We start from the raw sequence: 23,025 nt of genomic DNA, 5'->3' as shown, positions 1-23,025 counted from the left end.
CATCACCGCTTACAACTTACTTCCCACGTGCGCGCTGAAACACTCGCACACACGCGTGGGCTAGCCAAATGCCATTCCCGTGCGAAAACTTTGACTTCTTTTCCCTCCTTCCTCCTCTTTCCCCGGTCCGGCGGGGGGCACTGGGAAATATCGGCCAGCAATTTAGCGATTCGACCGGCACGCATATCCCACGCGAGAGCCCGGAATGCAGCCGCCCGTGGAAAGAGAGATCGCGGCACTAGCGCGTCTCAACAATTCATTTAAATAAACTTATCGAATCCCGCCGTTAGCGGGCAACCTGCTTTTCAGTCGCACGCAAAAACGCCGAGCACACCTACGACGCTCCGCCCGTGCGCTCCACCCGGTCGAATGATCTCATTCGAGCTATCGAAGAGTGATATCTCGGAATGCCCGGCGAAAACAACCATAAGCAGGTTGATGGAGGCACCGCGCCCCGGCTTTATGGGTGTAACGTCCATTAAATCGAATTCTTACAGGCGATTTAACTTGGGAAATTAATCGGCAATTAGCTGGCCCGGCTGCTGTCCACCAGTTTGTCCTGGAGTCGATCAAATACGAAGCGTCCTTCAAAATTGTGAAATGAATGCTCTATTAGTATTTGGTGCACGAATAGGGAATGAGGGAAGGGAATGGAGAAAACACTGAAGTGAGGAATTACAGAAAATTAACCCTTCGCGGTCACACCTTTTTATAATCACAATTTGGTCACATTTTTCAGTTAGCATTTTCGTATTTTTGATTCCATTAACTTTTAACTCTAATAGAATTTTTCCAGAATTGCAAATTTCGATACGACGAAACTTGTGGTTGTAAGATAGTAGTGGAAAAACCGATTTTTCAGTCAAAATTCGCGCGAGTTTTAAAATTTAATACAAAGCTCTAAAAGTTTACGGAGATATTGTCGAAGAAAAAGGAATTGCCTGGGGTGTGATACACCCCGTGCGACCGCGAAGGTTTAAATCACGGAGTCGCAATAAATTGAAAGTCACGCGCGCGGATTTAGAAGTGATCCCGCGGAGGATGTCGAAAAGCGGTGGCCGCCAATCTCGGTAGGTATTCCCTCGGCCGGTTCCCCGCTTTCTTTTTTCCCCATCGCGTATCGATGAGCGTTCGGAATGAAAGTATAGTGAATCGGGACCGCGTTCCAGCGGTGGCCGAGAAACTGGCGGGACCTGAAACAATGGTAATTATCCCTGAAAGCAGCGAGCGGGGCATCCGCGTTGGATACCCTCGCAAGGCGCACAGCGAGCGAAGAAAAGCCCGCCTTTTCAAACAAAACAGCGCGGCGAGTATCGCGCTGGAGTCGAGCACAGGTGACAGAGACAGAGCCTCCGCCAGGTGAGCTCACGTAAAAGAGTGATCTACCCACACCGGTTCAGCCTCGGTTCTCCAACCCATAGCGCCACCTGAGAGCCAGCCACGGTTCCCTCAAAATGGCCGTCCCTCTCACCTCAGACCTTCCTGGAACGTCGAAGGAAGCAGGTGGCGGTATTCAGGTTCGAGCGGATCGCGTGGCCGCCACGGTTGCTGGAGACCTCATTCCGAGCCGCACGAAAACGGTGCCAGAAAAAGAACGTCGTTGCTGTTACCAGCGAGGTCGGAGGAGGACCTCCTACGTCGTGGGCTCGCTAGCGAAAACGTTCGCGGAACCTCGGGGATCTAGGATCCGCGTTCAGATCGGCGGCACGCAGGAGGACACAGGTGGATCTGCTGGCCGGAATCGTCCTACGTGCGTCGAAGGTGCGCGCGTGGAGCTCGTTGGCCCAGCGACGTTCATCGGGCACCTGGTGATTTCAATGCACGGCGCGGCGGTGACCGGAAGAGAGCAGCCCGCCCGTGGTATCGTGCGCGATTTTCCGCAGTGTCGTGGTTCCCCGTAGGTGGAGCGAGGTTGGAAGTAAGTCGTGCCGAACGGAGGAGGACAGAGCTGATTCCGGATACGAGAAAACCATCGGAAGAGATGCTCGTGGCGCGCGGGGACGAGCACCATCGAGGTCTACCAGGCTGACGCGAGCACGAGGAGAGGAGCATGAGGACGTGAGTATATACGTGGACAGCGACTTCTGCCCCGGCCTTGTTGGCGCACTCGGCTCTTTCTATCCCGCAACGCTACTCATTCGCTGGAGAAAAACAGCTCCGCTACCGATCTCCTACCCGCGGACCTCTGCCTCGACGTAGGCATCCGCGAGGCGGGGCTCGGATGCGCCCGTGGATGATTTACCTCGCGTTCCAGCGAGGTACACGTGCTTGACAAATCTGATGCGCCTCGGGGAACTGGTTCTCTGGCCGCTCGGGAATAATTCAAATCACCGTGGATCGCGGGCACCGTGCAACGTGGTACCGCGGCGCAGGCACAGCGTGCCCGTTGCACGGAATGCCTGCTATTCACCGGTACTTTCGCGCGTTAAGTAACAAGGCGAACTGTCGCAAACCGCAGCAACACGCCTTTTCCGCCTCGGGAACAATGGTTAACCTGCTGGTCGTCCCCGAGACATTACGCTCCGGTATCTAGAGCTATCTGGACTTTGGCGATCCGGCTCGATGAAGTCTCCGCGTTTCTTTACGGAGCTACGTGCCGCGTAAGTACAGACGTGTGTGCGAGCCGAGCGTAAATACTTGGGAGAGGGCGGGCCAGAATGGGGACACCGGTATTCGAGCATTATCGAGTGATAAACGACGCGAGGAATGCGATAATTTTCACGGCGCGATTTGTCCATTATACAGATCGTTTCGCGTATCGTCGCAAATGCGGCGGCTTTTTTTTCTTTTTTTTTTCTTTTGAGAGATCGATGCGCCTGCTCGATGGACGGAAGGGAGAGACGTAGAAACGTCGATGCTATTGCGTCGCTGGAATTATTTCACGGTGACCACACGCGGGGCCCAATGAATGGGTGCCGACGACCAACCGTAATTGGAAGTCGCCGCGTTTTACGAGGGGATCTTTACGATTTCCTCTTCGAGACGTTGCGTAACGCGGCGCCGATTAAAATGCCCGCCGTTTATTTGAGCGCGCGATTACGAAAAATTCCACCCGTTCGGCGGAAAAGGGGGCGAAGGTATGCGCTGCGTCGGGGATATTTACGAGTGCCAGTTTGCGGCTACCGGCGTGGCACCACCGAGAATCGATCGAGCCCGTTTCTTCGTTATCCAGATGAATACGATGCGAATGAACACTGCCGCCCGTATAAAGCCTGCAATCGAGCAGCAACGACTTCCGCGTGCTCCGCGTATTCCTCCATGTCGTTTTCGGTCAATTCGAAACTGAGCGTCCGTTAGCGATCACTTTCGTACAATCTGCACTCGCAGGAATAGCTTTGGACGGTTCGATTAATGCTCTGATTCGTCTTCGGTAATCTCTGATCACCCATCCTCCGCTGTATCTAGAGTTGCCAATTCTTTTTCGGGATAATACAGTACTTTACCGTCAAATATGATAAAATATAGTACTCTTCTGAGGAAAGTGGTACAAAATTAAACTCATTATAGAAAAAATCCTCCCTGTTGAAGTTGAAATTCACAAATTATAGTTTCGGTGTTGCCGTGGAATAAAAGAGAAACTAAAAATTGTAGAATTTTATTGATACATCGGAAATACAGTATTTTTACAAAAAAATATAGTGCAGTACTATGTATTATAGTACGCCTGGGAAACCCAACTGTGTTTTGCAACCAGCGAATTATTTTCAAACTCGTTAAGCGGTGCCCGAAAATGATCTTAGCGCGTCACAGTGACATACATGCAAGGTTTAATCATGAATACGATAAAATGCTTTCTCCCGACGCCAGCGCGTGCTCGTTCGACAGAGTAGAAGCTTTCCCAGTGCGTGTGATCTTCGGATGTTCGTCGCGGCTCGCGAAATCGTCGCGGCAAAGAGAGAAAAAATCCGAATCAGTGCGTGTCCGGTAACTGGCAAAGGATTCGTTGATGCGTGCGAGGGTCTCTATCCCAGCGTTTACTATGGTACTTCGTTGTGCACGGTCGCTAACGGTGTGACGTAACCCGCCATTGTGGTCGTCCGCTATGCAACGAGGAATTCGTGGCCGAAGGAATCGCGGAAAGAAAAGGGAAACCTCGGTCGCTCTTTGGTAACACGGCCGATTATACGCGGCGGTGAAACTGATGTATTAATTTTCTGGAAAATGAGTCACGGATCGTTTAGAAAGTTTTCACGCGGCGCTCGATTTGCCTTCGCCCGACACCTTTGGGCGAATGAATGGGCGATTGTGCAATCTTCTCGAGCGGCTCGGATCTCGGGGAGACGCGAGAATATGGGAAAGATCGAAGGATATTGTTAAAGTACTGTAGAGACGATCGGACATAAATGGAGCGTAAACGAAGCGTTAACGAGGGCGCGCGGTTCATTCACACGTGTGAAAATCTCGATGACGTTGCCGTAGTGGTCGTGAAATCAGTTTTGCAATTACCTGCCCGCAGCCGCCCACCGCGAGAAGCATTGGCAACGATTCGTTGCAAAAGGCAGGAAAGTGTCGGCGGCCTGGCGATCGTTTTTAACAACGTCGATGCGTTTAGTTATCCGTCAATCATCTCGCGTGCAGATGCTATCGCGCCGGGGCTTCCATGTGCATCTTTTTGTCTTTCTCTTTTCCAGACATAATCCGCGGCTGGTGTAATTATTGAGAGTTAGGAAACGGCCTCGGTCTGATTCGCGCGCGCGCGCGCGCGCGCGCGTTTTGCATTGCGGTGATTACCCCTAATTAAAGCACCCCGCTCGCCGCGGCTGTATCGCTGAACTTATGAAATGCTTTTTCCACGTTTCTGCGTTTTGTCGCGACGGGAGGAGGTGAAAGTCGAGTGGGCCCAAGGTGTAATCTCGCCAGTCTTTTCTTAACCTTTTCCATAATTACCCTCTCTTGAATTGAGGCTTAAAAAACGTAGTCTTCATACCTAGACCTCTGAGACTAGACCCAACACTGAGCGCAATAAAGCTCCGAAGTCACTTCTTCTTCTGAAAATCTCAGATATTCTCTAAGAAATCAGACAGCACAGGTCCCAAATAACAGAGTTCCACGAATAGCGCAGTAAATATTCAGAATTCTCGCTGTATGCCCGCGAAGGTCGCGCGCGGTGGCTTCCAGAGCGAGGTGCAGCTTGGACTGAAGACGAAGCGAGAGACTGGAGACTGGAGACCCTTGGGATCCTCTTATCAGCATGTATCGGCCAAACTTCTACGAGAGCACGTGTCTGAGGTGCGCTCAGACGGTGTACCAGGTGGACAGGGTGGGCCCGCTGAAGGACTTCACGTTCTTCCACGCGGGCTGCTTCAAGTGCGCGATCTGCGGCACGAAGCTGACCCTGAAGACCTACTACAACAACCAGCACACGATCAACGACAAGGAGGTGTACTGCAGCAGCCATGTGCCCAAACCGGGCCCGGGCACCTTGGACGGGTCCAGCGTGGGCATCAGGAGCGCCCTGAACGTGCCCAGGAGCGGTTACGTCAACGAGCAGATCAGGGCCGGCGGTGCGTCACCGCGAGGAGCTTATCCACCTTGGTAAGGGGCATGTAACCGTGCTTTCGCGTTAATCATTTCGACACCGGGCTTATGACACTAGCGATGCCGAATTACCTTTCATCGAACAGTTGAGTTGTAATCGATGCGAATGATATTGGTCCCCTGTAAAGGAGAAAGAGAAGAAAATATTCTAGGGACGTAGGCGTTTCTGGTGTGTCCGCGTAACGAACATATTATAGAAAAGTAGTACAGTGTGCTAATTTGGCCCACCGAGAAATCACTCAAGGCTTGGTGAATCAATTAACGCCGCAGCTTAACTAGTCGTTCCAATTTCCCTCGTTTCAATGATTCGGCGTGCTGCGTATCACCTTCGCGCGACAGTTAACGCGTCCCAAAGCGTTGGAAATATTGGTCAGGGCCGGCGCAAATGTCAAGATCGAAGGAAGCTAGAGCCGGAAGACTCGTTCCCCGGGAACCTGTTTACTTGACAAACTTCGTTCCTCTTATTCTATTCCTTTAAAAGCTCGAGGCTCGCGATCACGACTCCAAATAACGCCTCCCACTATAAAACAATGTACTTTCTACGCGACAGAGCGCCTCCATTGCACGCTAGACGTCCTCAGCATCTCGCCCACGCTCCAACGCCACCAGAAATTCCCCATTGGAATTCGCGACGCGGTCCCACTTAATACGCCTTGAAGAGCGTTGCTTGAGAACAGGGGGTTGGATTAAATAATAGTAACGATAGTAAGGGGAATTAGTTACGCGCAGCACGCCCGGGCAACTATAATACGAGTCCGGTTACTTGCATCGTCGCCAGTGGCGGATTTAAGGAAAAAGGCGCAGGCGGCAAACGTTCCGAAGGGGCCCAAGTTTTCAGTTCTAATTACTTGAGTTAAGTGTACTGTTTGGATGAATTGATAAGTTGCTCTTGAAAATGGGGTGAAATCCGCCACTGATCGTCGCAGTATAGTGCCTCTACGAGCTATAGTGACTTAGGTGTGAGGCCACTCCGCGGGGTCTTAACCGATATCCTGCTGGGTATGGGCCGCTAAACGTGACCTCTAGCAGGACTGTGTTTAGGGAAGACCAGGACAAAACCGGGGCCCTAAAGATTAAGTGTTACAATTTCGATTTTAATAAAATAAAAAAGAAATTGATTATAATTATTAAAAGACATCAATTAAACTTTGCTACTGGCTATTAAAAATTCTCTCATTGTCAGCAGATATTAAATAGAAATCCATTGTAGTAAGGTATATGTACAGCATTAGAACAGTTGTAATATAAATTATCTTATATTAACAACTTATTTTAAATTAAAGTCACTGCATGCTTCAGGTAATTTTGGAGATTTTACCCTTTAGGACCCCGGTTTTGTCCTGGTCTTCTCTAAATACAGTCCTGCAAGAGGTAGTAGGGGGGTGTATTTAGCGGCCAGTACTCAGCAGGCTGTCGGGTAAGACCCCGCTGAGGGACTTCACACCTAAGTCACTATATCTCGGATAGGCACTACACCCTTGCTCCTGCCCCTTTTTGACGGCGGAAGTGCGCCGATCCAGGGGGAGTGTCGCGTCCCGCAGGTCGCACGACTTTCAGAGAGCACTAGACGCGTGCAATTAAGCGCTTTAAATCCGCTCGACGAGCCCAAGGACGCGTTGGACGTCCGTGCGCGAGCGGTGTCACCATTCCAAAGGTTACGGTTCGAGTTACGCGGGGAGAACGTTTCGCGCCAACGTAATGATCAGCTTGAAAGCGATCGAGAACTTGATCCGGACGGTTTTCCTTTCGACATTATCGCGATCGATCACGCATTCCCGACGGCCGGGCGCGCGGCACAATTCTCTTAATTCGACAATTGAAGCCCGACCGCGTCGCGATAAGGGCGCGTTAAGCGTCGTTAAAATTCTATCGTCGCCCGTCATAGCCCGTTTATTCGCCTTTTTTAAGTGGAATCGTCCGCGGCCGTACGTGCAGCGTTTAAAACAGGAACCGCCGGTGCAACGGAACGGGGAGAATTAACCGGGGGGAGGGGCCCTCCTTTACGTTCCCTGCGTTTTAAATGGGCTTCTGAATGATAGGCCCCCCTGCCTCCCTCGCGGAAAGTCGATCGACTTCGCTTCGCGTTCGGTTTCACCACTTTCCCTTCGCCGGTGAATCGAGATCGGGCCGCCTGTACGAATGCCAGCTCGGCCTTTTGTGCCGGACGATCGTATTAACGATCTTGTTAATTGCGTTATTGGGCCTTGGAAGTGATTATCTTTTATTACGTTGTTGCTGCGAGCTTTCTCTACCGCGCAACTGCCGCTGCCTTTCTCGGAGCCTAGAATCAATCGATATCCTTCTCTACTAGCTTCTAGGCTTCGATTCCATGCTTGCAGGACACGAAGAGCTTTCGAGATCCTAGCAGGAATTTTCATATAACTCAAGCGTCCGCTCGCCAGGGAATTAAGAGTCCCTTGTGCAACCGGAGGGAATTAAAAAGTCATCAAAGTGGTAGCAAAAAGGTCTGATTGTACTGCTTCTTTGATTACCGTCCCAAGGTTCGCGCTGGGAACAGCTGCTTTTTACGCGCGGTTTCTTTTCGAAGAATGTGTGACAAAGATCATTCCCTCCGCGGCGGTTTCACGTCGGAATTAACAAGTCCGTCACGTAACTCGGACACTTCTCAACGGCTCCATGACCGTGCTGAATTTTTTTTTTTTTTCTCACGGGCACGGCCCCGCGACAATTATTCCCTACGAGCACACTTTGGCCCGCAATCATGCCCCAGTCCTATATACGTGCCGGTCTTTAACAGACCGCCTCGTTCATCTTCGTTACGTAACGTATCGCCGCGCTGGCCTTAATCCGGCGATGTCGTCTCGGAGCCGGAGCGTCGCGATTGTGCGCGAGAAACGCACTTGCTCCTCGCGCGGAATGTCAATGGGCGACCCGATTCCGTTGAAGTAACCCACGACAAGATCACGTATCCGAGGGATTGGAACCAGCCGCTCGTTTCGTCGGTTCCGTGCATTCCTCTGGCGAGCGACCAGTGAAAATCCAGCGGGAACCTCCGCGCCGGCTCGAGGCTTTCACTGTAAGGAACGAGCGTGTCCGTCTCGCGACCGACGAGGAAGCTCGCGAGTAGTGTCGGACGAATACTTTAATGCGGCAACGCCGATGAATCCATTTCATTAGCGCCGTTGACGCGCGCCGCGTTCGGTTTAGCGGCGGCAGTAAACAATCCTGCGCGAAAATATTTACCTTTTAATTCGCAGCAGATGTGCAAGCTACGTTGAAAGTCTCGAGGAGCTCTAAATTCAACAACAAACAGAATTCTATTCACCTCCATTGAGAATTTAATCGTACAGACACAGTGGAGCGTCGTCGATCCAGATTAATTAGAGAGAGGTCGTTCGAGCCGAGGGAAAGTTCAGATTAACGGGACCGGATCACTGAGAATTTTACTACAAGGCAGGGAAACAGAAAGAACCCGCTCGATTGCGATTAATTCCGGGGGGGGGAAGGGGGTCTGAATTCAACGAACTTCCTTGTTAGCCAGGTTTTACTCTAATTACACGCTGTTGAGTTAAAAAAAACGACCTAATAGTGCTCACACCTTGCAAACGCAACGGGAATGCACCAGGGAATCCATCGAATGGCCGTTTTGTGGTCCTCGATAGTGCCCGAAATAGACTCCGAAAATTCTCGATACGTACATGGCAGCGTCTGCTCGTTTTCTCCGTCGAGGGGCGTGCAAGAGGTGCGCGTGCACGGGGTTACGCGTGCAGCGGAAGAATTCCTCGTAGCCGCGTTTCGCGAGCTGCCTCCGGCTGACATAAGGAGCGCACGCGAGAGGGAAGGAGGAGGCGAGAGAAACGGAGGCTTCGCCGCAAGTGAATGAACCCCAGGAGAGAACGAGCGAAGAGGTGTAACACATTCATTTAGCTGAGACGCTGGATTCTCATACGCGAGATCGGGCTTTGAGGGATTTTCTGGCTGCCGATCGATGCCCCGTGGCTAATTGAACCGTAATGAGACCAAGGGCCGCGGAATTGTGGCCGATTCCGCGGAAACGTCGGACGGGAAAATAGAGTTTTCGCCGTAATGAGACCCAATTAAAAACCGACCCAGTTTTCACCCGGGAGGGATCGTGGCGTTTGCATTAAATGCCCGGAAGCTACGTTGAGCAGGGATCGCGATTACGATGAGCTGCAAGGTTATTTTCCGCGGCTTTTTCCCTCGAAATTGGATTGACAACGGCTGACAAACTTTCTATTTGCTTGCCGCCGCGCGAGACGCTCGAGGTGATTCCGTTCGCGACGATTCCTACGGTCTGTAGGGATTAGCTCGGCAATTTTTGTCGCGGTTATGGTAATATCGGCTACTGTAATTGCGCCGGGCACCATCATTGGCGATTCCTCGAGGCACGCGGGGAAACCGGCGTCCTCGAGGCAACGAGACCCAATTAACAATCTAACCCAGTTTTTGCTCCACGGAATCGTTGCGTTCGTGTTAAGTACCGGAAGCTGTGCTACAGAGAAACCATCACCGTGAATTTCTTTGTGTCTGAATATCCTTTGACCTTTATCCCTTAATCTCTGAAGGGAAACATTCCACTCTGTCCAAGATGATTTTCAGGACCCTTAACCGGCTCCTGCACAATTCTTGTAATTATAATCGTACGTCCTACAGTAATTGATTTTAAAGGAATTTATAAGCTTTATTAAAAATGTAACATAAGGTTCTTATGATATGTATAAAGGAGAACGGAAATATATTTTTTTCAGATTTTTTGAATAACAAATGGCGGCATAATAGCCACACAGCCGGTACGTGTTTTCCATTTGAGCCATTCCGCGGTGGAATTTTTCACGTCCGCAATGTTGGAGCTGGAACAAAGTGGCAGAAAGTTTTGTAATCTACGCAGTAAATACTAGAGCAGTATACAAGATTTTAAAAAAATGTTGACTCTTGAAGGAATGGCCAACATTTGAATTTTCTCATTATCCTGAATTTTCTAGCAAAAGAGATTGTTTTCAAATATTCGCCACTCCTTGAAAAATCTATATTTTTTCGAAATCTTGAGTACTTTTTTAGTACATAGTGCGTAGATTACAAAGCTTTTTGTCTTTTTGTTCTAGACCCAACGGCGTGGACGTGAAAAATTCCCACGCGGAAATTCCCTGTGCGGATATTATGCCCCATCTGTTATTAAAAAAATCCTGCAAAAATATTTCTCTGTTCGCCTTTATCTTGCATTTGTAACAAAGCTCATAAATTTCATTAAAATCACCTCCAAACTTATCCTACCATTTGTGGCCTATCACCGTTGCGTTATCCCTTAAACGCCACCGTGTCCTTATCCTCCATGGCAACAAGACGCAATTAATAAGCATCGAATGCAGCGTCTCCACACTCAGTTACTGCGCTGTACAGAATTAATTGGAATATTTTTATGTGTTCTGTTTCTTTGCGTGTCAGAGTCAGATGGAAAACGCGTGATTGACCGCGTCAACCCCCAGTTCCCTGGCCGAAGGGGAGCGCTGGCGGGGACTGTTGCAGCGACGATCCCTAGCCCCCCTGAAGACCCGTTGCATAATTTTGTTGCAGTTACGATAATGTAGACTCGCCTAATTATGCCAGGCACCTGAACGGGCACGGTTCACCGCCCGCCGCGAATTCGTCCCAGCGTGATCTCCATGGGAACAGCGGCGGTGGCGCGTCCTCGCCGTACAACCACAATTACACAGGGGATGGAAGCTATCAGTACGGCAGATTCGACGCCAGCGCGCTTCACATCGCCCATGCCCTTAAGCAGACCGAACTTCAGAAGGGCTACAGCAAGGCACGCGAGAAGCCCATCGATTATTATCTGGTGAGTCATTGGGCATAGCCGGTGAAATCATTCGTCACGGTCACCGCCATATTAGGCGCGGATCACCTATTCTCCACCACCATCGCGGCAATTAAGCGGCCTCGCGTTAATTACGGGCACATGCAGGCCCTTCCGTCGAACCATCGATCGGGGAGCATGGTCACTTTAGCCCTGTGCCACAGTGGCTTTAACTTTGAAATTTGCTAAATAAAGTAGCACTACGTTACATGTTTCATCTATGAACAGTGGCGCACCCAGAGGGGGCCAAGGTGCCCAGGCACCCCCCAAAGAAGGGGCTTTGTAAAAAGAAAAGAAAACGGGATTTTTTTCTCTAAATAAATTTGTATAGCCGCCTAACGAATTTTATTGAATTTGCAGTAGAAATATTTTTATCCGTTCAACTCGGCTCCCCCAAGATTAAATCCTGAGTGCGCCACTGCCTATAAGTCTCGTTCGATATACAAAAATTAAGATAAAGCGCATTCGTCGCTCCAATAAATGCCAAAGCCAGCCCAGAATGTTCACGTCTCGAAGAACTTAAATTACGACGAAATTGGGTAGGTATTTCGACCGAGTTCAGTGACTCGTGGAAATCGCGCACGCTGGACCACGGTGGGGTCGGCGATTATCCGAGACGATGGACGCGCGTGTCAGGACGCGGACGCGATTCAATGGAAACTCGTGGGCAGGGGTGCCGAATTTCCGATCGCGGTGGAATGTGACTTTCATGAGCGAACCGGTTGACAAGCGCGGAATGTGTACGCAGCATAGACGGGCTCCACATGAAAATGAGATTACCGCTTTTCCCATCGGCCGGCAGCCGTAGAAGAAGGCCGAGCCGCTAGCCGCTCCACTATCCGCGCGCGTTTTCTCCCAGTCCGCTTTCGCGCGCGCATCCAGCAAAAAGGCCCCACGGTGGTCCCTGTTATTTATAGGATTTCGTGGACGCCGGCAGCCGTCGCGGCTCTATGCGCGGCCTTTGCGAAACGAAAGTACCGTGGGCAATCGGGTGGCAGGGTCGCGGGACCCTGTTTCCTTCTGCGTTCCAACGGAGGAGGAAAAAGGGGGACGGGGAAGGGCGACGGAGGGAGGGAAAATCTGTTGAAAAGCTCGCGATAGAGTCGCGATGCTTAAGGGGCACGAATTATTGAGCTGCCGCAGGGATTCTTAATGATTTCTTATTGCAGTGAGGATGTAAGTGCGTAGATACGCAGGGTGGTGGTACCTAATATCGCCTAGCAAAAGTTAGGTCGCTGTTGATTGAATAATAATTGATATTTTTGTGTGTACTTTGTTTCAAAGTAAAGAGAAATTATTCGTGTTTCATGTAGCATAGCTGGCTAATAAGCTGGATACATCGCTAATTCGAAAATTTCTAAAATAGCTGTGGTGTTGCTACCAGCCCTCACTGATCTGAAACTGAGTAAATTGAAAATGTTAATTGTTTAAAAAATGTAGCTTTATTTCTATTGAGTATAGTTTATTTCTTGTTATTAATTTAAATTTCCTGCAGGCTTTCTTTTTTAAGCCTAAAATGGAACTATGGCTTGGTAGTTTTAATAATCGTATAATGTAGGAGTTATTCTATGGGTTGGTAACTTTTTTACAAAATTATAGGATCCATACTGCGTTTACCTAATTCTTTGTCATTTTGAGGGTTGGTAGCTTCCTGCATAACTGGGCTCAATCACTCCACGCGATTCTAACTTCTCGACTCTATCATTTTATTATACCCAGTACATCGGATTCTCGTAGCGTTCCTAGAATATCAGCAGCGGCCCGATACACAAGCCACTCTCCTCTATTTTATTACAACCGAGAATAACCAGTGGCGTGTTGGACGGGACCCGTTATCCCGCGCGATAAAACGAATACTTTCTACGTCCACGATGATGACGGCGGCGCTGTAAAGATCCCCGGTCGCCGCCCACGCGTTTTCCCAATTATCGGCCGCTCGTAAACCGGCAGCGCTCCCCCCGATTCTCTCTCCTCCCGATGAACCGTCGATTTCAACGGTTCGCGGAACCGTGAATCGCGGATTCCTCCAGCGACGACCGCCTGGAGAGTCGTTCGAGCGGACAATTTCGCCGGCAAGAAGCCGAGGATCGTCGGGCCGTCAAGCGTAAAAGAAGGCAAAAATCGAAAGACGAGGAAAGATCGTGTCGCCTCTGGCGTTTCCCTGTTCCTGTAACTCTGCCACGGTTTTCACGCGATCCAAGCGACTTTCTTACGCGCCTGGTCCGCGAACAATACAATGCACGTACCCTAGGAACACTATTCAAACTGTTACCACGGAAGAACGCGTCCCACTGTCTTCTTCGGCTGGCTCGCGGGAGCGGCGTGCACGCGAAGGAAAGCTCGCGCACGGAGCCAGAATCACTTCCGCTTGCGGTACTCTACTGCACTTGATAGCTAATTAGAGAATCGTTGCCGGGGCCGAGGAAAGAGTTGTGCACGCTAGTACGAGGGAAGTAGAAAGAGAGCACCGCCGTGTGCGTATCCTGTTGAAAAGCAATTGTGACTTAGCCTCTCACGCGCCTTCGCGAACAAACAGCCTCTGGTGCGTTAATCGGAATGATTAACATGGTGGATGAAGATAGCAGTTTCTATTCTATCAATTTTGTTCTTACTTTCTGTCCACGCCGTTCTTCACTCGCTAAAGCCGGGAGTCCACTTGGATGCTAAGCTATGCTATGCTAAGTTAAACTATGCTATGCTATGCTATGCTAAGTTAAACTATGCTATGCTATGCTATGCTAAGTTAAACTATGCTATGCTATGCTATGTTAACTGTTAAAAAATTAGGTTTAATACATCCTTGTGGAATCGTTTTCACCTAATGCTAAGCTCAGCGGTACTATGTTTTTTTATGTTCTTTTTTTATAGCACAGTCAGACATAGCAAAGCATAGCATAGCATAGCATAACTTAGTTTAACTTAGCTTCCAGGTGGACCCTCGGCTGAAGATTAAAAGCTGACTTTACAGCATGAATTTTAGAGTGAGATACTGTTGCTTGGTTTATGATGGTCCTTTTCCTCAGGGAATATGCGAAGGAATTTATTTATTCGATTACTTCTGGAGGGAATTATTTAAGGGTTGGCAGGTGACACTTTCCTTGAAATTAAATATAAGGTAGTTTTCACTGACATGGATACTGACACACGCGGAAGACTGCAATCGACGGCACGATAGCTTTCAATAAAATCGACGCGAGGGTTATTAGCACGGGCACGTGGCGAGTTAACCGCGCCTCTCAAGAGGACGCGGCAACAAAAGTTGCTGGGATCTCGGTGAAGCAGTCACGCGAAGGTATATCAAAAGAAAATTGCTCCTCCAATGACGCGGGTAAACAGAGTGACCGGATTAATCCTATTAGCGCGCTTTCACGGCGTCTCGAAAGTACGCGAGGCTTTTTACCGGCTCGTTTAACAGCGAAACGGGTGGGATTCGCGGAACAAACAAACGGACGGCCATAAATTCGAAAACCGAGAACGCGAATGTTGTAACAATTTCTCGGCCATTATTGGGAGCCTCTGTGAAGAAGGGAACGTTTTAATTGGCAGGGATGGGAAGGCATGCTGAATTAGTTTCAGCAATCACGATCGCAATTGAAGACCTTGCAGCTCCAACTTTTCACAGTTTTTGCGTTATGGCGTGTAATATAGGTAAACAAAAATTTACATCGCTTGGCGCACGGTTGATGTGAATCCGATAACAAATGAGCGATTTATTGCAAATTTTGAAAGCTGCGAGTCAGAGACAGCTCCAGATTTGAAAAATTCGTCAAAAATAGAAATAAAAACTTATTGAATAACTACTATTTATTCTGTGCTCTTTTCAACGTTAAGTCAAAGCAGTAATTTTATAATCAGTTTTTTCTTATTTACTCGGAGTTGGTAAAGATGGAGCTGCACCCCTTCAAGGTCTTCGATTCTTACCCATCTGGCTGAAGAAGCTGTTAGAAACGCGTGGAAATGTCAAGCTCCTTAATCCGGCGTTGGTAACGTGGGCAAATGTAACAAGAGTAGTAAGGTGGGGTCCCACAGACCCCGAAATTAATTTACTGTATTATAGAAATCCATATCTTTAATTACATTTTTATTACTCAAAAATACTTAACTAATTAAACATCTTTAATTCTCAACAAAAATATACTTCCTAAATAGCTTAAATAATGAATAAACTAAATAACACTGCCACGCGTTGTTAAGAAGTATACGCAATCTAAATTCTGGTGTGTTTGAGACCCCACCTGACCAACGCCGGGTTAACATTGTCCCTATTCGCGGCTATTTCACGCAATACCGTGCACCGTCATGACGTAACTGTAGCGTGGGCTTCCCTGTTTGTGCACGCGACCGATTGCGGAGGAAATTGCGCAATGGAACGCCAAACTGGAAGTTCTTGAACGTCGACTCCAATTTTTTCGCGCCGTGATCGCTTCAATTTGTCGACGACACCGGTCGTTTCCGGCTGCCACTTGGATAGGAGGAAAGCAGAGCGGGCGTGAAAGTAAACTATAAAAACTAGACGAGAACCAGCTTGCGGAGCGTTTAGGCGGGGTCTTAGGCTACTTCGATTGCCGAAGAAGAGATCTTGGGTTAATTGTACCTCGGTGAAACCCGTCTTGGTTTGGATTTTTATGCTTTCGGGTGTTTTTTCACGTGATTTCCTTTCGCCATTGGTAGGATCGAGATGAGCAGACGCGGCTGGAGATGAAGCATCGCAAAGAGGAGGACGATCTCTACAGGAAGTTCGCTCATCACCGCGAGGAGGAGGACAGACGGATTCGGGAGGAATTCAGGGTACGTGTCTCCAGCTTGTTAATTGAAATATTTGTCGCGGCATCGAAATCGCGGGCGATTAACTCTCGCGGTACTCTGCCGAAAACAGGACGAATGGGAGAAAGAGCTGGAGCAGCTGTCGGCGAGATGGGAGCGCGAGAAAGGCGGAAGAGGCCGTACCCAACAGTTCCAGCAGGAGAAGGAGGACCTGGAGAAGAACATGACTCTCCGCAGGGACAAGAAGAAGGAAAGTCTCACGCGCAAAATGCTGGAGCACGAACGGTACCCATTACCCAATTAAACTCGCTCCTTACCGGATTGCGCTCATTGCGATCCCGCGGGACGGAGCGCAACTTTGTTGCGTCAACCCGCGATTAACCCCTTAACGCTACGTTCTCACATTCCCCGCGAGCAAAATGCCCAGAAATTTACTCGAGCGCATCCTGCAGACCTAGTTCTTAATCTCGATGCCCAGACCATCATTCGACATGCATTAATTAGCAAGCTCGAATTGTGCGCACGACCTGTGCGTAATCCTCTGTCAGACACGAGCGTGCAGAGGTCCTTCGAGGGGGTTAATCCAAGGGTGGAACGTTACATGGCTGAGAAAACACGCGCGGTACGTCATGATTAAAATCCACCGCGAGATTGTTACAAATTAAACCGCCGCTGCAGCCACATGGTATTCTCCCTCTGTTCGTAACTCACATTTAACTCCGCAATCGTTGGGTCCCACTGTATTCCGACCGGACTCGGCCAACCGTCGGAATAATTTATTTAAAATCGACTGGGAACTTCTGGCCGCGGGCAATGGAATTTCGAAATGTCGGAAGGGTCCTCGCGGTTCACGGCCACCCCCGTAACTCCTGATCAATTTCCAGGGCGGCGACCGCGGCGCTGGTGGAGAAACAGAGCTCGGAGATGCTGGAGCTGATCAATGAGGCGAGAAGCGAGTATATGCGCCAGGAAAGCCTGTACCTAGACGAGGGGGACGGTTATGCCCAGGAAGCGCCGCCTATGCCTTATCCGTCCCGCGCGCCACCCCCGCAGCCCCCGGCCCTCGCCAAGTATCACATCTACAATGATCCTCTGGAGTTTGCTGACATGGATCAGATAGCTATTTCGGTAAGCTGCCGGCGTGCCGGGTCCCTTTTAGCGCCGGGATCCTGTAAACGTAATATCGACGAGGCGCCGCGGTTACATCGACGGAATTTTAAAGGGGCCCCCTCGAATCAGCGACGATATTTTCATATATCCGCGGTACGGCTTCCCTGATCCAGCCTCCCCCAAAGCCTGCCGCAGCAGCCACCGGGGGTAATCGATTTACGAGCTGTCGTTTATTTCGAGGATAATTTTGAAAGTTGAAAGGAGCGATGGTGCTTGAAGCAGACAGTAAATTGTAGCAACCCGACTGGGTAGTTGAGAGATTCGTGCAGTGGGGGTGGTAATTTCAGTGGGCGACTCTTTAACGCTGGACCATTGTTATCCTTTCTCTGTTTGCGATAAATCAGGTAGCCCAAGAAGACCAGAAAACGTTCACGGACCTGGTGCGGCAGTTGGTGAGCAGATGCGGCTCGGATATAGAAAAGGCGAGGACAATATTCCGATGGATCACCGTGAAGAATCTGAACACCATGCAGTTCGACGAGAATCTGCGCGGGGACACGCCTATGGGCTTGCTAAGGGGGATAAAGCACGGGACCGAAAGTTACCACGTTCTGTTCAAGCGACTGTGCAGGTACGTGGAACGACTCTGCTTATGGCAATAACGATTCTTGCCGCGACGCGCGTGTAAAACACTCTGCAGAAGAAGAAGCGAGGCTTACGTAGCTTTAGAAGCAGAGAACACAGCTTAGGGTGCCCCGAGGGCCTCCCACTGAACGCCGATCTATTTCTGCAGTTACGCAGGATTGCACTGCGTGGTCATAAAGGGCTACAGCAAGTCGGCCGGCTACCAACCAGGGGTCTGTTTCGAGGACAACAGATTCCGGAACAGTTGGAACGCGGTTTACGTAGCTGGCGCGTGGAGATTCGTCCAGTGCAACTGGGGGGCACGACATCTCGTCAATGCCAAAGAAGTTCCTCGCCCTGGTCAGCCGAAAGCCAAGAACGATAGCCTCAGGTGACACAGCCGATCTTTCAATGATAACCCGCCTTTCTCTAATTAACCTGACCATTGCTTTTTCTTTTGTTACAGATACGAGTACGATGACCACTACTTCTTGACGGACCCACGTGAGTTCATATACGAGTTCTTCCCTCTGCAAGAGGAGTGGCAGTTGCTGAAGCAGCCGATTTCGCTGAAGGACTTCGAGGAGCTGCCTTTCGTGCGGTCGTTGTTCTTCAGGTGAGGTAACCCCGTGGCTTCTCTCTGCAAACATCGATAAGAAGATCCACCGCGTGGAACTATCGCACGATCGACTGTTTGATCTGAATGTTTGCGTTTCCCAATTCTCTCGCGGACTCTATCCCGTAACGAGTATGCACTGTGTACCAAAAGAGCCAGGACTTATGTTAATTCGACAGGTACGGCCTTTACTTCCCGGATACGAACACGAATGCGGTTATGTACACGGACTCCACCGGCGCAGCGACCGTCAGGATAGCGATGCCGGCACACATGCAGTCCTCCCTCATCTTCCACTATAACCTGAAGTTCTACGACAACGACGGCGACGGGTACGACGGCGTGTCGCTGAAGCGTTTCGTCATGCAGGTAACTTGGATCGCTCGATTTTTTTCGGGATAATCGCGCGCTGTCAGGCTAATTAACCGGCGCGATATTTGCGCGAACTAATTAGAAAAGTGTAATTGGTGGAGGAGTCTCTTGATGGGAGTTTAAGCGTCCCTCGCTAATTAGTTGCGCGGGAATGAAACTAATTGGCCGGCAGGAATCCGCGAAGAGTTTGTTGGTTCGTTCGCGATTCAACGTTCAGTGTTTACGATAATAACGTCCCTCCGTATTGATCTTAGCCAGCTGTTTGGACCGTCCAAGTCGTTTTATGAAAGGATACTCTTTAGTTCGCTAAATGTACCCAGTCAGCAGTTTGAAGAATGCATAGATTAAGGACACCATTGCCTTGACTCGAAGTATAAACCTCTGGAAAACTCGTGTTCGTAGTCAGTGGTGGGGAACATAGTCGCCTTCAGGGTGCACGCGCCCTGTTCAGGGGCCTTCCTCCTGGACATATTCGCGAACGCAGTGACGCCGAAGGAGTACCTGACTGGCGAGCCAATGAAGTTCAAGAGCGTGTGCAAGTTCAAGATCGCCTGCGAGGAGTTGCAGACGGTGATGGTGCCTCTGCCAGACTGCGCCAGCGGTGAATGGGGGCCCACGAAGGCGACCAGGCTGTTTGGGCTTATACCCATCACTCACCAGGTACGTCGACTCATACAATTCCTATAGCGTACCTTAGAATTTAGTAATCAAGTGGTACCAGTGTGCTCTTTCAATAGAAATAAGAAAAAGGCACCTTAGGACCCATCTAGTTGCTCTTCCCATTTGCTCCTTCATTTGTAGTCATAGAATATATCGACGCAATGTGACGATTTAATTCCCATCTCCCGATGAATGATCGCAGGAGGCTCTGGTGTTCGCTGGCCGCGAGCTGGAGATCCAATTCCGGATGTCGAGACCGCTGACCGACTTCATGGCGACGCTGCACAAGAACGGCATCGAGGAGAAACGCCTCTCCAAATACGTCACGCACTCGATCGCCGACGACGACGTGGTGACTTTCTCGATCAGCTTTCCCGAGGAGGGCCAATACGGCCTGGACATTTATACCAGGGAATCGACCAGCCCGACCAGCGTCCCGCACGACATCACAGGCGAGAAGCACCTGCTCACGCACTGCTGCAAGTATCTCATCAACTCCAGCAAGCGGAACTAGCAGACTGCAACCATGCGTACGGATGGCATTATCGTATTTATACACGGGTCCGACCTCACCGGTTCAATCTGTCCAACGGACCGAGCCGACGGGAAGTCGGAACGCCGTCTCCCAAAATGAATTTTGGACACAATGGTGCTGCAATACCCTTTCCTCTCACCATCGTGTCTCCCTCCGAGAAGCCACAGTGACGCGAAAGAACTAATCCGCGAGATTAGCCTTTACTTGCCAGTAAAATTACCTGCTAACCAAGGGAACGATCGCGAATGGCGTCCGCGGCGGTGGCGAAGAAGAGAAAGATGAGAATTGGGGGAGGGAAGGTAAAAGAAATTCTTGTACGGCGAGGGGTTCCTTTGGAACACCGACACGCAAGAGTAACTCCGAGCTGACGCGCTACCTCCACGTTCTTCGTAGTTTAATGACGATAAGTTTACTCTTTGAAGGTAATTATCGGAGAAAAAGGTACGTCTAATGTTACACTTTGCAATCACGGGCACAGATGCAACGAGCAGGACAACTGTATCTGAGGTATAATCTATATTTAATAGGACCCTTTTTATTTAACACGCCCGATTTTTCCGCGCCCCTTTGCATCCTCCTCCTCCTCTCTGTCGCCGACGTTTTCGCGATGGAAGTTGGCAATTATAGTTAACTAGCTTCGGAGATCGCGCACGGTGCTCCCCGACCGAATTAATCAAACTTTCTCGCCTCGGTTCACCGGTTCGGGGCGTTAATCCCAATTACCCATGGTCTTGCTTTAACCCAGGGAGTCGCGTTCCGCTGCTCGTCCCGCGTTTTCCAGCGACTCCGCGCGACTCGGTGATCGTCTTAGGGCGGCAACTGCATTCTGTCATTACGCGAGGTGCTCTGTGTATATAAACTATGCACGCGATCGTCCCGATTCGGTGGTCCTATCACGGATAGCACGCGGATGTACGTGCTTGTTCTTTCAGTCTTCTACGCTCTTCGTACGTTAACGATACACCAAGACGAAGCATTCCTCTTTTTATTTCTTACGAATGATCGTCGCCGCAAAATTCGGGCCATTTTTAGGAGGGGCAGACGGTCCGCCTTCTTTTCTGTAGAGCACGCAACGTTTCGGGGATTATTTTAGGCTCGTTAGGATTTAGGGAGCTTTCGGAATTGTCAAGCTTTGCGGCGACGATGGTTCTTGAAGTTCAGGTGCTATGTGTTACTCCGCTACGAGTAGTTGCACAGTTCTAGTTATTTCTGGAGGCGAGAAACGTGGAGGTGCTGAGCCTTTCGTATGCGAGAGGAAAGATCTTGAAGAATGAAACGTGAGGAACCATTGAATTTCAAGGTTCGAAGAGATCTATAGCTCCTTGGAGTGATTTGCAGTGAGTTCGTTATTAATTTGGCATTTCCACGTTTTGTATGGCATAACAATGAGACGTCGCGGCAAGGGCGAGCAGAAATTGTTTTTAGTAATAAAAGCTATATATATATTTGTTAATGTTTGTAATATTAATATTCTCTCTCCTTGTTGGTACGTGAAATTATAACGGCGCTTACGTAAGGAGCCCTCCTCAATGTTCGCATTCCCGTGGAATGGAAATGTAACTCGAGCTTAATTTACCTCTCCTCGTCGTTTCTCTCTATCGAGCAAGCAAATTAATTTTTATACATACAAATACGTAATCAAGACCCTCGTGCTCTTGTAAAGGAAGGATCTAATAAAATTTAATTCTATGGCAACTGCTTGAAAGCACTCTACACAGCTACTTCGTTCTTTTTCAGGTCCAGCTCCGAGCTAGGGCCGACCAAAGAAGCAAAAGCTAACAGAACTGCGAATTTTGGCTTTGATAGGCAAATTAAGAAAGTTATCCCATTGATTTCAGCACTCGCTTTACTCGCCACCGCTCAGCAGCGTAGATGCCTTTTGTGCTGCCGGTACTTTCGCGCCTCCGCCCGCAGGTGGCGGCACCGTCTCCGGTTCCCAGCTCGCCCCTGCCGAGCCCGGAAGTTTAATTAACCGTAACAAACAAACCGTCGATATTCTGGCGAAGTACTTTAAACTACGCTGAATTAAAGACGAACTCGAAGTTTCGCTCGGCCAGGCGGAAAAACCTTTACCTCTCACAGAAGGCGCGTGTTCCGGGCGAAGTTCCGCGCACCGTTCGCTTACATTCAGCTGGAAGGTACGAGTTAATCAACCCTCTTACTCCATAACTTTCAAGATAGCCGCCGCGATACAGTATTAAAAAAGCAAACATCGCCGGAGAAACTTTCTTCCGAATCTTGACATGCATCGCGATGGATAATATAGTTAGTACTTCCCGCAATTTCCGCAACGGACCGTTCGCAGAAAAATGGTCACGAACCCCCTTTCTCGAAAGAAGAAAAACGGGCGCAGCCCTGCACGGTATTTTAAGCCGATCCGAATCCAGACGAAAACCGTTCTACTTCTTATTTCGCGGGGATTTATTTTCACGTGTGCCCGCGGTAACTCACCCACCCCCGTGCTGACCGCCCTTTCGTTTTCTAATCTCGCGCAGGGCTCGGCCGCGGAACTACTTAAAATGCACTCGTAACTGGAATTCGACTCGCAGCCGGGGCCGCATTACGCTGTTTTCTCGTAATTGTGAAAAGTTCCGCGGTCGTACGTTTATTAAACACCGCTCACCGCGGCTTCCTCCTTTCCTGCTCGCCCGTGTATATACATATGCATGGAGGAGGACTAAAGGGGTATGGGTTTTAAAAAATCAATTTCAACATTTACGAGCGATTAATGGAGGGCCGTAGGCGATCGCGACGGGTTATCGATTCGCCCGGATGTTCCCGATATTAGGGCCGGTTTTGAAAGTAAAACGGCCGTGTGACATAAAACGTACATTGTGTAGGGGCGCCGGCACTCTATCGGGCGCATCCAGCGAGATTATACTTTATAAAACACTGCCCCCCCGCTCTGCGCCGACGACCAACTGGCCCGGTACACTATATAGGACTCCACCCCCCTCTGTATGGAATTTA

At 49.7% G+C, this 23,025-nt stretch overlaps 1 protein-coding gene across 2 annotated transcripts; it reads left to right on the top strand.

Annotated features, from left to right (window-relative positions):
- Positions 1–1,295: 1,295 nt before the first annotated feature.
- Positions 1,296–21,750, top strand: Hil (peptidase hillarin). 2 transcript variants are annotated; one of them, XM_076828831.1, is made up of 12 exons: positions 1,296–2,058; positions 5,098–5,535; positions 11,125–11,356; positions 16,046–16,162; positions 16,251–16,423; positions 17,023–17,266; positions 17,653–17,879; positions 18,042–18,263; positions 18,339–18,488; positions 18,668–18,857; positions 19,263–19,520; positions 19,723–21,750. In XM_076828831.1, the coding sequence occupies exons 2-12, from the start codon at positions 5,192–5,194 to the stop codon at positions 20,032–20,034; spliced, it is 2,469 nt and encodes an 822-aa protein (XP_076684946.1). In that variant the 5' UTR covers positions 1,296–2,058; positions 5,098–5,191; the 3' UTR covers positions 20,035–21,750. The 2 variants fall into 2 exon arrangements, with proteins under 2 accessions (XP_076684946.1, XP_076684945.1); XM_076828830.1 differs by having other exon boundaries at positions 11,092–11,356.
- Positions 21,751–23,025: the final 1,275 nt, after the last annotated feature.

Source organism: Andrena cerasifolii, chromosome 16 (genome assembly GCF_050908995.1).
Source record: "Andrena cerasifolii isolate SP2316 chromosome 16, iyAndCera1_principal, whole genome shotgun sequence".
NCBI classification, from domain to species: domain Eukaryota; kingdom Metazoa; phylum Arthropoda; class Insecta; order Hymenoptera; family Andrenidae; genus Andrena; species Andrena cerasifolii.
Note: the sequence above shows the minus strand (reverse complement) of the source record. Positions and strands in the feature narration are given on the sequence as shown.

Coding starts and splice junctions, on each gene's coding strand:
- Hil (XM_076828830.1), top strand. CDS start 5,192: ATGTATCGGCCAAACTTCTACGAGAGCACGTGTCTGAGGTGCGCTCAG. Junction 16,163..16,250: donor GGATTCGGGAGGAATTCAGG/GTACGTGTCTCC, acceptor TGCCGAAAACAG/GACGAATGGGAGAAAGAGCT. Junction 18,489..18,667: donor GTGCGGTCGTTGTTCTTCAG/GTGAGGTAACCC, acceptor TTAATTCGACAG/GTACGGCCTTTACTTCCCGG.